This window comes from Cupressus sempervirens, chromosome 3, assembly GCF_028749045.1.
Source record: "Cupressus sempervirens isolate cs-2001-9-10 chromosome 3, ASM2874904v1, whole genome shotgun sequence".
NCBI classification, from domain to species: Eukaryota; Viridiplantae; Streptophyta; class Pinopsida; order Cupressales; family Cupressaceae; genus Cupressus; species Cupressus sempervirens.
The window spans coordinates 221,953,299-221,969,534 of record NC_143120.1 but is presented as its reverse complement, the minus strand read 5'-3'; the positions used below and the strand labels follow the sequence as shown (position 1 = coordinate 221,969,534).

Sequence of the window (16,236 nt, the reverse complement as noted above, 5' to 3'; positions counted from 1 at the left end):
ACTCCCTAAACCTTATTTAACAATTATAATCAAATTCCTTGTGTTTATGGCTATCATTTGAGGATGATCTTTGATATGTTTTCCAGTGTTTTATAATGATTTTTCAATGTATCGGCATAAATTTCTATCAAGAGTCCTCTGGAAGATGACAGTTAGTTTTATAAGAATTGCAATAACATTACGTTTAACAAGTTTAATTAGATGCATTATATCACATGTTAACCAAACATATCAATTACAAAAGAATAGTGGACATAACTAATCACAGTGTTTTTTTAGGAATAAGTGAATAAATAACAATAACATAGCTGGAAGAGAATCAGACATTGTTATACTTAGTGCGAAGAATAGAAACACCTAGCAATGGAAGATTACTATGCTTACTGGGGAAAAAATTTATTATGAAAATAAGAATAAGCTTTTGGTAAGGGAAAAAACTATAATTCATATACTTGTATTATACCATTCTTTGTGATATAAATAGGTGGATTGTTGTGTTTGTATTTCACATAATTGAGTAACTCCTTAATCCCTCTGGGATAAAGATGCAACCAATCTGCTCCTTCCTGATAAATCATTCCACTTTGAATCAAATTATTATCTCAAAAATATTGAGTTACTACTTTAATAACTTTAGGTTTTCCAAGCTTACCTGAGGTCCAATCAGAACACCATCACGTTTATCTGCAGAAAGGGAGAAGAGTTGTAAATAAATGAATAATATCATCTAATATTTTATTGGAATCCACTTTACTCAACCCAATTTTTGAACACTAGAAATAAGAGTTTTTAAGTATTTAAAACTGGTTATTGGTAATAAAAAATATACTTCACTCACAAACTAATGTGGCTCGAACATCCTGTGTAAAATTGTTGTTTAATGGGTTTTGAGTAGAGTTGTCATCGATGACATACATTCCAATATAATAACTGATGCCCAAGAAATCAAACGAGCTTTTCACTATCTTTGCCTGTGCTTGGGTGAAATGGGGCAAACGGGCACCCAATATAGCTCTCATTTTTGCTAGATATTCACCTTTTGTTAGAGGATCCATATACCTGTTAAACCTATAACATTATTATTCAGTCTCTCAAATGTGAAAAAACCCATAATTGGAGACTTGTTATGGATTATATATATATTCACAATATAATAGATAATTAGGAGATATATTATCAATTGTTAAGTCTAAAGGGGTTTTATAATGCATTGATGCATGGTTGACAAATAGTATTGTAAGTTAAGTAGGTCTATTTTTATAGGAAATGCACTTGATTTGGAGTATATTACTTATATTAGAATAGGAAGAGACCTAATGCTACACTTGTATGAGCATCATCACCTAAATAACCCATTTTCTGCAATAGTATAGATAACCCGTTTTCAATATCTATGTGATGAATAAGATATTAAGGAAACCCATTTGATGAAACAAAGGTGAAGTTTTAAGTAAAAAAAATTATTGAACTTGGCATACTTGATACTTGTCTCTGTATAGTTTAATAGTGACAGCATGTGAAAGAATCAAATGGTGATTGATAATATATGTCTCAATAGCTGAGTTTCCATCACTGTAGTTTCCAACTGACTTGGAGCAGCGACCAGGCACAAGGCTTCCAAAGTTTTTTCCATACACATTCACACTTATCAACTCATTTATTGTTACCCAATCCTTCACTCTATCACCAAATGCTTTAAAGCACACATCTACATACGTCACAAAATCTTCTCTGTGCATATGAAGGAAAAAACATCAACACTAAACTCTCCAATATATTCATATAAATGATTAAAAGAAATAATATTGAGATGGCATATTGACTCAACAAATTTCAGTAGTTTATTTGTATTAAATAATGAACAATTATATTAACTGAAGATAAATAACATAACAGATTGAACAAATTCAAAGAACACATAAAAAACACATTCAATCATGATGTGTTGCATAAGATGACCTTAACATCCCACAAGAATTCACAAGATGAAATCAGTGATATATGGAAACCAAATACAAAAAAAGTCTCAAAAGGTTGCAACAAAAATTTCAAGTTAGTTTGGAAGGCTTATTAAAAAATAAATAAAATTAAAATAGTACTTGGGGGCTCCTCATATTGTATTTGTTGGGGTTCCTTGTTCTCTATAGTCGCAATACTACCATTCCCATCCACATGATGCTCTACTGAATTATATTGATTTATATCTGCTATATTAACAACTTCTTGATTTGTTGTCGGATCTTGATTTCTCATGTATTTATTCAGGTCATAATTAATAGATACCTTCATACATTGACGATTGAGTAACTTGTTCCATAGGAGCATCCTACCCTATTACAACTTTTTTTCCATCACTAAAAGTAGTAGTATCTTCCATTACAAAGGTAGGAGGCTGAGGCCCTTACTTTATCATAGAATCTTGATGGGTAATTCCTTCGATTCCACCAGATAAAGCAGACTCTTCTCCAGGTTCAAAAGTAGCAAAGGGGTGCAAAGTTCCATCAGGAAAAATAACACCATCTGCAACATACTCTACAACTGGAGATTACTGAGGAAGTGCACTCTTGTGGTTTGGAACATATTTGTTTGCATCAAGCATAATACTAGTATTGTCCATTGAAGCATAGTCAATACCTGGAGGAGAATGGGAATCCTGATCTCCCATGATAACAAACTTCTAGGTAGTAATTATTCACTGCATGACATAAAAACATCACCTTGTAAACAAATCCAATAAAAAGCCATTCAACCAAATATAATTATGAGACATTTAGTTAGGTAAATGCCTGGGATAAGTATTCCAGCATATCACATTAAGTAGCTAACTAGGGTGTCCTTCCTCTCAATTGTTCATGAAAAGAAGTTGCTAATCAATAGAGTAATTAAAAACCAACCATTGTAATTGCTCAATTTTAAGCTAAAATAAAGATCAAATACATATTGAATAAAGCCAACAACTGTCAACAAAATGCAAAATACCATTGTTTCGCAAAAAATCATGTTGTTACAAAAAAAGTAGACATACCATTTGATCATTACTTGCAATGACAATCCATAGAATAACAACAATCATCCTAAGAATTATCAAATATTATATTAATTTGTTCAATCTGTTATGTGTTCTCTAAATTATATTAACCAAAATAGAGAGAATATTCTATGACATACTGGGGAAAATGCGAGTCCAAGCAATTGAAAATCTATATGAATCAACTTGCAAAGACCAACCAAAATTTTCATGAACTCCAAGTGTAATTCAGTTACATAGTATCCTCCTTCTACAAGTCCCTTAGTTGCTTGCCATTAAATATGTTGTTAAATTCTTTTGAGAAAAAAATAATTTTTTGATTTTCTATTTTCTTCATTTTGTCGGATGTACAATTCAGTAGGTTGTAAGATGCTACCCCAAACCATTGATAAATTTGTGACATTGAGTTTTTCAACTGTTGAAGATATAACAATATTCAAGAACTTAGCAATTAGAACTCCCAGCTATAGATATCCTTCATTCAAGCAACAAGAGGAAAGGATTTATTCAATTGAGAGCTCAAACTAGGTCCTAAAATCTTTCCACATTCATCATAGATTGACCTTGAACAAACTATTGTTCCTTCCAGTAAATTAAGCATTTAATGGTTGAAAATTTCATTCCAGAGATGAATTTCTAAAGGAGATGTTACTAAAGGATGAGTGTTAATATTTCTTTCCAAAATTTAGCTATTGCATTGTTTGAACTCAAACCAACTATTTCACAATATTTGAACCTTTAGCTCAAGAAAATATTTTTTCACAAGATTGTATACACAAAAATACCTCAACTTTCTATGAATCCAAGAAGATGGGTTTGGTTGTTCTATTGTTTTTTAAATCCCAACTAACTCACAAATCAGCTGGGCTACTTGATAACATTCATAACAACTTTTTAATAAGCCTAGGTCAGTCACCACATGCATTTAATCATTAATCTATAGCATCCACTCTGTGAATGCTGCAATAGAAATTTTCTAGCACAAGGCAGTTATTTGAACTTGAAAATAGTCCAAGCCTTCAATTGCTTGAGAATTAAACAAATAACTCTTATAGGGGAATTCCTACAGCTACAGTGTTAGTATCATACAAAGTAATAACTTTTTCAAGGAGAAGGGTTATGTTGGGGCAATCAAGGACTTTTAAATTAACATTCAGTGAGCTATAGCAAAGTGTAGAAAAATACAACTTAGTGTGTCACGAAGATGATGGTAGTTTTTTTATTATAAGAAATAACAATGGGCTGCAATAGTTTAGAGTTGGACAGTGATCTAAGTAGGGTGCTAGACCATTTGCAATGAAAAGAAGAACTTGACTTGGAGTCCCAAAGAGGGGCTTGGATAGTATGACAAACCAAAATTATGCATGTGCCAAACCTAGTAAGGGATCACTTAGGTTCATATACAACAAAAATCATGTTTGGGAGGTATGAAAATTGGGCATAAGATCCAACTTCATTCAAGACGGTTTGTTGCCATGTATGAGCTTTTTTGCCATCTCATGATAGTTCTTATGTTAAAAGCATTTTAGAATAGGAGGTTTAGCATATAGTAAATTCTAGTATCATCCAAAATAATCCAAGCAAGGCCAATCTAAGGGATTCCTCAAGATTTATATAGTTATATATGCATGTATATAATTATGCATGTACCAGTCCTCCCAAGTGATCATCCAAATTTCTTTTTGAGGACATATGTCTCATTTTAGGGCCATTCAAATTAAACAAGGGATCCAAATTGGCCAAGTACACTTGATTGCTATGCATGAGCTTTGTTTCCATCTTGGAATAGCCTCAGCATTTGACACAATATAGGAGAGGGGTAGATGTACAAGTCTAGCATTAAGAGTTGATTCATCCAAGCCATATACACAAGTAAGGAATATTGTGGAAGCCTCCATCTAGCTCTTACATGTTATGCTGCTGGAGAATCTCTCTCTCATTCAAAAGACCCTAGAAATTGCTACTCCATCAATTTTAAAGTGCCTTATCATCAACTAAATCAGATTTCAAGCCCTGTAAACTACAATTCACTAAGACTAGTAAATAACTAGTCAATCAATCACCTATTATCCTAGACTTCTAACTAGTAATTGGGGATTTTAAGCTTATTAAGACCACAAAAAGTCAGTTAGACTTGTGTTCTCAAAAAAAGAAAACCTTTAGAAACAAAGAAAAATGGAATGCAACTAAAAATAGCTTTTAAGGGAGAGAAAGAATATCAAGATAGAGAGAATCCAAATGACCAAGGTCAAAAGAGTAGACACAAATGAATACACACATAAAATAGAAGAAAGAAGGATATTGTGTATAAGGGAAAGAGGGGGGCACTAGATTAGATAGTTTTTAAATCTTTCCCATTATAGGAAAGAGGAAGATTGGTACCATATGGGTATTCCAAAAGGAAGGAATTGTTACCTAGCACCTTTTTTTAAAATTTTGAAAGGACTCCTCCACAAAGAGTCAAACTTTTTATGCAATCCTTTAGATTTCTCTAATTATCCCAAAAAAACCCATATCTTCAATTTAAAAGTATCTTTGTTAAGATATCTTATTGAATATCTTCTTTACATTTTTATGATTCTTTTCAATGATATCCAACATTGTTTCTCTTTTCTATTCTAGATGATTCAAGTACATGATTCTCTTCTCAATACCAAACTAGAATTTTTCATCTTTTATTGCCTTTTACAGATTCAACGAATGAGTTCTAAAGGAAATGAATGGTTGCATCTACATCATATGCCAATTGGAAGGGTGACATACCAATAGTACTCTTTTAAGTGATCTTATTAGCCCAAAGTGCATCACAAAGTTTCTTCATCACTGATTTGTCAAAAAAGAAAATCAAAATTGACCCACAACACAATGCATGTGAAACAAATAGAATCACCTGTGCATTACACCATGACCATGGCAGTAAGAAACTCCCTTCAAAAATTGGTACATGAAGCTCTACATTATACTAACTTCTTAACAAGAAGGGGGTTGGGGACTAAAGCAAGATAGAATTAAATACCAACAACAAGACCAAAGAGCCAATGATTCATATAGATAATCTAAATAAAACTACCATAATTCACCTCAAGGGTTTACTTAGTTCTTAAGGCACCTTAGAACATAAGATTATACACCAACATTGATTTATTACAAAAGAAAGTATAAAGAATTTGAATCAAATGCAACACTTGGTATCTAAGCAGTACAAATCAACACAAAAAATTAAACACATCCCACACCTCTATTACTCTCAATTCTAATATGATTTAAACACATCCCACCCCTCTATCAGTCTCAATTCAAATATGATTGCTACTATATTACTATTTTATAGATTAGTAAAGGTAAATCTAGAGTTTATTTTCCTACACAAAGAAACCATGACTATTAGCATTGTAATATTCAGGAATTACAGGTTGAGGATATTAACAAAAAGTCTTAATTCCCTATACAAGAGCTCGTTCCTCTATATTTGTGCATATAATTTTAAATTTTTCCTATTAGATTACAAAATTAAATTTGAAGTTATTTTGTCCCTTTCAACAGAGAGGCAAGACGATTGTAACTTGCTGAGAGAGAGAGAGAGAGAGAGAGAGAGAGAGAGAGAGAGAGAGAGAGAGAGAGAGAGAGAGAGAGAGAGAGAGAGAGAGAGAGAGAGAGAGAGAGAGGCACATACAGAAACCAAGAATGGCTACCAAAAGCATCACAGTAGCTACTATAATTAAGACATCTCGATTGTCATATTAAACTCAAACCTTGAGAACTTTTCTGTAGCATGCGATCAAATTGCAGATCTCGGCTTTAATGTCCTTCACCTACTTCTGCAAGTCTTGTATATAGCTAATGTCATCTCTAACAATTGATGCCTTGTCCATCTACAAAAGAAAAAACAAACCCCCTTTCAAAACAAACAAATAGAGAACTTCACCCAGAATCTTCAAGAAACAGAAGAAAAAGAAACTAAAAAAGAAAAGAAAACCCTAATCTGGAATATTGCCTTGGTGATTTTGGGAACAAGAGCATACAAAGCACAAAGCCTCTCATTCAGCCAACTGTGGGCGAAGTGATTCTACATTGCTCTTTGGATGTTGATTTGACATCTCGGATTGGAAGAAGACCTCCTAGAAGAAGGCCTTGATGCATGTCGTAGGTTCTATAGAGTTTGTTTAATGCCACAAAGTGGTGCAGATGAGTCAGATGTGTAATGCTCACCACACTCAAAGGTTTTAGGGTCAGCTGGGAGATTAAGCATTCGACAAACCAAAGATGAAGCCTATGTTCGGCATAACAATGAGTGTGCATAACAATGAAATAGGGCACAACCTTTTTCATTTTCAAAACAATATGAAGCCTATGTTGGTAAAAATTTCAACCAACACAGGCATGGATTTTTTTTTAAAAAGATATTTTTCCTTGCATATTCTAACCAACCTAAAACATTTTAATAGATAGTCAAAAATTTTGGTCTAAAAATGCGATCAAATGTACTAGTGAATTGAAATCTTCATTTAATTCTTCAAAGAATAATTTCCATATATGATTAACTTCTCTTTGACAACTATGCTTTGGAATCTTATCAGACATTGATTGCAAAATATTAGCATCAATATCAATCAAATATCTTGGCTTTGTTAAAATGAATTGTACAAGGTGTTCTAATGTGTTCAGTGGTTTCAGCCTTTTGACATCAACTTAATTATGGGTGAATTATGTACCTTCAACTAAAGATGATGTGCCTTGGCAATAAGAAGCAAAAAGATAGAATATCACCTAGGTGGTATGTTGATTGTGTGCCCTCAACATGACATGATGGAGTGCGCACACACTCCAACATAGAACATGTTGTCTCTTCAACATGAGATTATGATGTGACTCCAATATTGGAAGATGGGCCTAAATTTCTCAATTTAATTGTCATAGATGCTATCTATGTTGGATAGTAAAGTGATGGCTAGTAGAGTGTTGAAAAAATGATAGCCTTTCTTTCTAATAGTAGGGGAGATTATGCATGCATGCAGAGTGTTGGACCTAACAATGATTGGGTAGAGATGGTAGGTGGGGTTGATTACCCCTGAGGTGAGAGGGAGGCTACCCTAGGTAGGTTGAGTGAGAGCCTAGGTGGGAAAGCATGTTACATATAGAATCACCCCTACCCTTGCCCTTTCCCTTGGATTCTTTCTCTTGGTGGTTCTTAATCCTCTTCCAAATTTTCATTAATTGATTCCAATTTTTGTTCATGCAATAGTCTCATTTTTCCCTTTTAATTTCCAAATCCCTCTCCTCGTCTGGTGTTTGAATTCTTTCTTTCTTCCTTGGCATGATGATGATGTCTACTTACAATGATTTCTAAACATCAAATTATACAAACATATGAATTACAATGATATCTATGAATACAATATATGACAACTTGCCAAATGAGAATATAATTTATCTCTATAGTCACAATATACATTTAAAAAGTACTACACTAACCTCAAATATGCTGCAATATTGACTAACAATTGAAATAGTGTAGAAAATGGCTGATTTTGGTACTTCCAACACCAAGAATAGTGCTTAATGAATGCCAACACCATGACACTTGCCTTTCTGTTGTAAAAGAAGATTTGAACAGATTGCAAAAGAAAGAATGTGAGCCTATCTCAACAATTACATTGTTATTTAAGTATTTTTGTGTATTCACATAGTGTAGTCGCGCTATGTCAATACACATTTTCCTCCCTTCCTCTCCATCCTATCCCCTATAGATATTCCTACCCCCCTTGTCTCTCCATCCTATCTCATTCTCACTCACTCTCTGTCCATCCTATTTGAGACTCTCTCTCTTCCTATCCCCTACTCTCTTTCTCTTCATCCTATTCCTGAGTGATCTTACTGCCCCTTTCTGTGCATCTTATCCCCTACTCTCTCTCTATCTCTACATCTTTCTCTTTATTGTATCCCCTCTCTTTTCCTATCCCCTTCTCTCTCTCTCTCTCTCTCTCTCTCTCTCTCTCTCTCTCTCTCTCTCTCTCTCTCTCCTAAAGAAGGTACACTTTGATACCACTAATGAACGGTCATACTACCACCCTTACCAACTCACAACTAATAACATAACAATATGGAGACAAAAGGAAGACAAAATGATTCATAAAGCATCCATTAATACTTGAAATTCATTACAATATTCTCCAAATGAGAGAGCTCCAAATTCTTACAATATGAGAGAGCTTCCAAAAAGAAAGCTTCCCAACAAAGAGCTTCTACACTCAGAGCTTCCACCAAGATATCTTCCACAAGAAGAGCTTACAACCAAAGAGCTTCACAAGAACATCCCAAATAAGATCTTACACACTAAGATCCTTCACCTCCAAAGCTTCTACCACAAGATCCTTCCAACTAAGATCTTTCACCTTAAAATCTTTCTTAAAAATGCTCATATGCCTTGCTTATATAGGCCCTTACCACCCAAGATATTTGATCTAGGAGCATCTAGTGGTGTAAGGGCAATCTTGTTTCACCCAAAAATATGCTTAGTGTTGGTTTTTGTTTAATGTGTTTTCATTTCTAGGTGCCCATTTGGGTCAAATAGAGATTCCAACTCTCATAGTTCCACTATTGGTTTTTTGGGTTAGAGTTTTTGAGCACCTTGGGATATGTGCCAATGTAGAAAATATGTTATTTTGTAATTGAGCCATACTTATTATGAGTTAGAGGGTTTAAGTTGCAGCAATGACTATACTTGTAATTTAAAGCACTCTAGAAAAAAAATCAGGTCAAAAGACTTTACGGTTTGAAAGTTATTGCAGTTTTAAGTTGCCTGTGGACCTCCTAAGAGCACTTCAAAGTAAGATTTGAGACACCAAATGGCCTTGTATGGGCCTAAAAAATGGGGGGTGAGAAAAGTTGGTCTATAGGGCTATAGAGCACTTGGAGAGCTTTAAATGTAAACAGTTCATCAATCAGAGTCCTAGATCAAAAGTTATGCCTCCCAGAAGTTGGACTACCATTTTTGGATTCTTCTAATTTTATACTGACTTCTGACGTGTTTTCTAGAACCTTCTATTTTGGTGTGGTGGATGCAAAATGGAATATTCTAAAATGTATTCATAACCCTAAACCTAATATGGTTTACTTAAGGACCTTTCTGGCATTGTAAAGGCAATTTTTGGCAAAGTTTGGGAGAAGGTATTGTGAGAAGGGTTTTCTCCAAAATTTGATAACATTGTAAGACCATAGAGCATGTTGTGGAGTCTATTTTTGTTGCACTGGATGTAATAGCACATCAATTCTAATAATAATATTCCCCTTTTCCTGTTGTGTTCATTTTTATCTTGGGTTGTGCCCTCATCAAGTGGTATCAGAGCAGGTTTTCCAGAGTGTGTAGACAAAGTGCCGACTATAAGGTAGTTTGGACTAGGACTGTGTGGTTGTGGGTTTTGATACAAGAAGATTCCTCCATGAAGGGAGTATGGTGAAAGGGCTAGAGTTGTTACTCCTAAGGTTAGAGCCTTCTAGAGACAAGTCCAGGCATTGCGGGAGGAGATCCATAGAGGGATGAATATTGCCGTAGGCAACGAAAGTGAGGAAGAAAATGAATAAGAAGGAAATATTGGGATGTTGGGGACCCTGATAGGGTTAAGTTTGTGAAGGCCAAAATGAAAGGCCATTCCAAAATCTGGTGGCAAGAGATTCAGTTGGAAAGAAATAGAAGAGGAAAGGAAAAAATCACAAGATGGGATTGCATGTTGGAAAAACTAAGGAAGCAGTTCATTCCTATTGATTATGAGCTTGATTTGTTCAAGAAGATGCAAGGGTTAAAGCAAGAAAGAAAATCTATCTAGGAATGCATAGAGGAGTTTTATTGAGTGCTTATTAGGGCGAAGCATGTAGAAGCAAACAAGGAGAAGGTTGCTCATTACCTTAGTGGGTTAAAACCTAGAATTTAGGAGGTTTTAAGTCTTGTTAGAATGACTAGCATTGAAGAGGCATACCGGTTTGTCTTTTGAGTTAAGGAGAAGCTAAACAAAAAGTTTGATGGAAGGCAAAGAGAGCATAGTCAAGGAGGAAGGGGCAGTGGCAGGTCATTTGGAGGCCGAATGAGAACCAAAAAAAAAATGAAGATGTGGGTACTAGCCACAATCAAAGTAACAAGGGTTTTAACCGCTCTCATGATCAAAACATTGGAAATCAAAGAGGAAGAGGTAGAGGATTTGGATAAGGTTCAAGAAGAGAAGGCTTCTGTGGTACCTATTTTCATTGTAATGAAGAAGGTCATCGAGCCTTCAAATGCCCTCAATGCCAAGAAGGATAGATAGAAGAACTAATGGTCAAGTAAGGGTTGTTCATGTATATGATGATGCGCAGTCATCACATTCAGAAGATGCAAAAAGAGGAGAGTTTCTAGTTAATGAAGGAGTCTTACTGAGCGGTGAGACTGAATCTAGACAAAGGAGGAGTTTGTTTCACACCAGGTGCAAGTGCAAGGGTAAATGTTGTGATGTGATTGTAGATGGTGGAAGAACTAACAACTTGGTGTTAGAGGATATGGTCTCAAAGCTAAAGCTCAAGGGGGAGAAACACCCCTAATGCTATCAAATTTCTTGGGTGTAGGATGATCATAAGGTCCCGATTAGTGAGAAATGTTCAGTAAAGTTAAGGATTGGGAGTTACCACGACGAGACTCTTCGTGACATCATTCCAATGGATGTTTTCCATTTATTTTTGGGAAGGTTGTGGTAGTTTGATAGGCATGATATACATGATGGTCATGAAAATACATGCTCTCTAACAAAGGATGGAGTTCACCACAAATTGAAGTCCTTGATAAAGGAGGGTGAAAAGGTATGCAGTAGTGCTAGGGTATGTCTTGTTGATGGAAGAAAATTTCATAGATGGCATGAAACATTAGCATATGTGTTATGTTTTAATTCTTAAAAAAGATAAGGAAGGTAGTAGTGAAATTCCACTTGAAGTTTCAGGTCTATTAAGTGAGTATGAAGATGTCAGCTCTGATAATGTTCCAGAAGGGTTGCCACCAGTAAGGCAAATTAGTCACCAAATAGATTTAGTCCCTGGAGCCAGTTTGCCTAATAGGTCTACTCATAGGATGACTCCTAATGAGATTGAGGAGCTAAATAGACAAGTTCAAGAGCCACTGAGGAAAGGTTTCATACAAGAGAGCCTGATTCCATGTGCAGTACCTACAATGCTAGCACCAAAGAAGGATGGAGAGTAGAGAATGTGTATAGACTCTTAGGCCATAAATAGAATAACCATCAAGTATTGGTTTCCTTTGCCAAGAATGGATGATCTTATGGACTGTTCAAGTGGAGCTTAGTACTTCACAAAGATAGATCTCAAGAGTGGTTATCACCAGATATAGATACGAGAGGGAGATGAGTGGAAGACTGCATTCAAGACCAAGGAGGGTCTATATGAGTGCTTAGTCATGCCCTTTGAACTGACCAATACACCAAGCACCTTCATGCGGCTTATGAATGAGGTACTAAAGAAATTTTTAGGAAAAAATATGTTATTGTCTATCTGGGTGATATTTTGATTTTCAGTAAATTTTTGGATGAACATTTATTGCACATTCGTAGTATCCTTGAAAGGTCGAGGGAAGAGAAATTGTTGATGAATTTGAAGAAGTGTAACTTTTTCAAAAGGGAGTTAGTCTATTTGGGGTTTGTTGTATCAGTTGAGGGTCTCAAAATAGACCTAGAGAAGGTGAAGGTCATCTTGAAATGGCCTACTCCAAGGTTTGCCACTGAGGTGAGGTCATTCCATTGTCTGGCTAGTTTTTATAGGAAGTTCATCAGGAATTTCAGTAGTATATGTGCACCCCTAACTGAAACAATGAGGGGAGATAGAAAAGAGTTCAAGTGGACTACAGGAGCTACAAGGAGTTTTGAATTGCTGAAGAAGAAGGTGACAGAGCAACCTATGTTGACACTTCCTGATTTCAACAAAGTATTCTAGGTGGATTGCAATGGTAGTGGAAGTGTTATTGGGGCTATGTTGAGCCAAGAAGGTAAGCCTCTTGCCTATTTTAGTGAAAAATTGAATAATGCAAAGAAGAAGTATTTGGTTTATGATTAGGAGTTCTATGCAATAGTTTAGGCCTTAACAAAATGGAGGTATTATTCGTTGCCAAAAGAATTTTTTTCGTATACTGATCACCAAGCATTGCAGTACCTAAATAGCTAAGTTAAATTGAATTAGAGACATTTGAAATGGGTAGAGTTCATGCAAAGCTATACATTTGTCTTAAAACATAGAAGCGAAAGGTCTAATAGGGTTGCATATGCATTGAGTAGGAGATAGTTGTTGCTGACAGTAGTGCAGGTTGAAGTTGTTGGGTTTGATGAACTCAAGAATCTTTACCCAAAGGATCCTGACTTTGTAGAGGCTTGGAAAGCTTGTAAAGAACTTGTTACTCTAGACAAGACCAGGTGGCTAGATTACATGATTCAAAATGGTATGTTTTTTAAGGGAAGTCAATTGTGTATTCCAAGGAGTTCAATGAGGGAGAACTTGATCAAGGAGAAGCACAGTGGAGGGATGACAAGACACTTCAGTCAAGATAAGACCATTGCCATTATTAGAGAGCATTATTTTTGGCCTCACTTGTAATTGGATGTGAAGAAGTTTGTGCAGATTTGTCAAGTATGTCAAACAACCAAAGGGTTTACTCAAAATATCAGACTATATCAGTCATTGCCTGTTCCATCGAAGCCTTGGAAGGACATAAGTATGGATTTAGCTCTTGGATTGCCAAGGACACAAAGGGGTGATGACTCAGTATTTGTGGTGGTTGATAGGTTCTCTAAGATGACACATTTCATTCCATGCCACAAGACTCATGATGTAGTGCATCTTGCAGATTTTTTTTTCAGAGAGGTGGTAAGGCTACATGGTCTCACAAAAAGTATTGCTTCTAACAGAGATACTAAATTTGTTGGGTATTTTTGGAGGACTTTGTGAAAGAAGTTGAAGATAGAATTGAAGTTTAGTTTTGCACATCATCTACAAACTAATGGACAAACAAAAGTAGTGAATAGGAATCTGGGCAATTTGCTGAGGTGTTTAGTAGGAGATAAACCCAAGGGATGGGATTTGATTCTATCAAAAGAAAAATTTGCTTACAATGATTCTGTAAATATGAGTACTAGTAGATCACCATTCCAAATTGTGTATGGGAGTAGTCCAAGGACTACACCAGAGCTAAGGAAGATGGAGCAAGGAGAGAGGACAAGTGTTGAGGCATAAGACTTTGATGAACATGTCAAGAACCTACATGAGGAGGTGTTAGCACATATTACCAAGATGAACCTACAATATAAGGCTAGGGCAGATTAAAAGAGGAGACATAAGGAGTTCCAAGTTGGAGATCAGGTTATGGTATATTTGAGGAAGAAATGATTTCTAGTGGGTACCTACAACAAGCTGAAGATGAAGAAATTTGGCCCCTATAAAATTTTGAAGAAACATGATTCAAGGAATGCATATGAGGTGGAGTTACCAGATGTGATTCACATTTCTCCTATTTTTAATATTGTAGACTTAAAAAAATATCATGATGATGGTGTAGATGAGGATTTGATGTTGGAGACATGTCTAATTCCTACTTTTGTGAAAAAAGAGATTGAAAAAATTCTGGATAGTCATGTGGGCTGGAGTACCAAAAATAGGCAGTATGAAGAATACTTGGTGTAGTGGAAAGGATGACCAATAGAAGACTCAACTTGGATATCCACAAAAAATGCTTCCCATTTGAGTTTTCCTCTACCAGCTATAAAGTGATAGGGTCACTTTTCAATCTACCCTAGGTGTCTGATGCAGGAGCATCCAATGGTGTAAGGGCAATCTTGTATCACCCAAAAAATGCTTAGTGTTAGTTTCTATTTAATGTGTTTCCATTTTTGGATACCCATTTGGGTCAAATAGAGATTCCAACTCTCATAGTTCCACTTTTGATTTTTTGGGTTAGAGTTTTTGAGCACCTTGGGATACATGCCAATGTTAAAAATAGGTTATTTTGTAATTAAGCCACAATTATGATGAGTTAGAGGGTTTAAGTTGGAGAGATGATTATACTTGTAATTTAAAGCACTCCAGAAAAAGAATCAGGTCAAAAGGCTTTACAGTTTGAAAGTTATTGTAGTTTTAAGTTGCTTGGAGACCTCTTAAGAGTGCTTCAAAGTTAGATTTGAGGCACTAAATAGCTATGTACATGCCCAAAAATGGAGGATGAACAAAGCTGGTCCATAGGGCTATAGAGCGCTTAGAGAGCTTTCCAAAAATATAAATGGTTCATCAATCGGAGTCCCAGATCAAATGTTATGCCTCCAAGAAGTTGGACTACCATTTTTGGATTCTTCTAATTTTACACCGACTTCTGATGTGTTTTCTAGAACCTTCTATTTTGGAAATGGATGCAAAATAGAATATTCTAAAATGTATTCCTAACCCTAAACCTAATATGGTTTACTTAAGGACCTTTCTAGCATTATAAAGACAGTTTTTGGTGGAGTTTGGGAGAAGATACTGTGAGAAGGGTTTTCTCCAAAATCTAATAACATTGTAAGCCCATAGGGCATGTCGTGGAGTCTATTTTTGTTGTATTGGATGTAATAGCATATCACTTCTGATAATAATATTTCCCTTTTCTTGTTGTGTTCAATTTTGTCTTGGGTCGTGCCCTCATCAATATTACAAACACAACCAATGTGAGATAAAAGGTAAATGCAACTACCTTACAAAAAAATTAAATTCTCATTCAATGACAACTAAGCACAACCATGTGGTCCAATTAGAAAAATACATTGTCTTTGTGCATCACAACAAATATTAAATGCATGATTTAAGGAACTTTCCACAAACTTCTAAAATGTCACCTATACACCTCAATAAATGTAATGACATCTATTTTTAATTTTTTAATTTTTATGCCACCTATGCACCTTGGTAAATGAAATGCCTTTTTTTCTCTCTTTTTCCATCTTCTATTTTTTTCCTCTAATTTTCATCACTTTCTCTCTTCTCCACAATTTTTTTTTTTGGACACTCAAACTTAATACCTAGGGCCAACAAACTTTAACAATACATATAGAGTCAATCAAATACACTTGTGACATTCATTTTGGAAGTTTTAATCGACCCAACTTCGGAAGGCCACAACTTTTAAATTGTTTCTCTGATCACAAAAATTAAAGTGGGTGTGA

At 35.3% G+C, this 16,236-nt stretch overlaps 1 protein-coding gene across 1 annotated transcript; it reads right to left on the bottom strand.

Moving 5' to 3' along the window:
- Positions 1-437: 437 nt before the first annotated feature.
- Positions 438-2,665, bottom strand: LOC149565635 (beta-glucosidase 17-like). The gene is made up of 6 exons (XM_089816361.1): positions 2,635-2,665; positions 2,406-2,520; positions 1,486-1,731; positions 839-1,059; positions 653-684; positions 438-566 (listed from the first exon to the last, which is right to left on the bottom strand). Exons 1-6 carry the CDS (start codon positions 2,663-2,665, stop codon positions 438-440), a joined length of 774 nt encoding a protein of 257 aa, XP_089672487.1.
- Between the last annotated feature and the right edge of the window lie 13,571 nt (positions 2,666-16,236).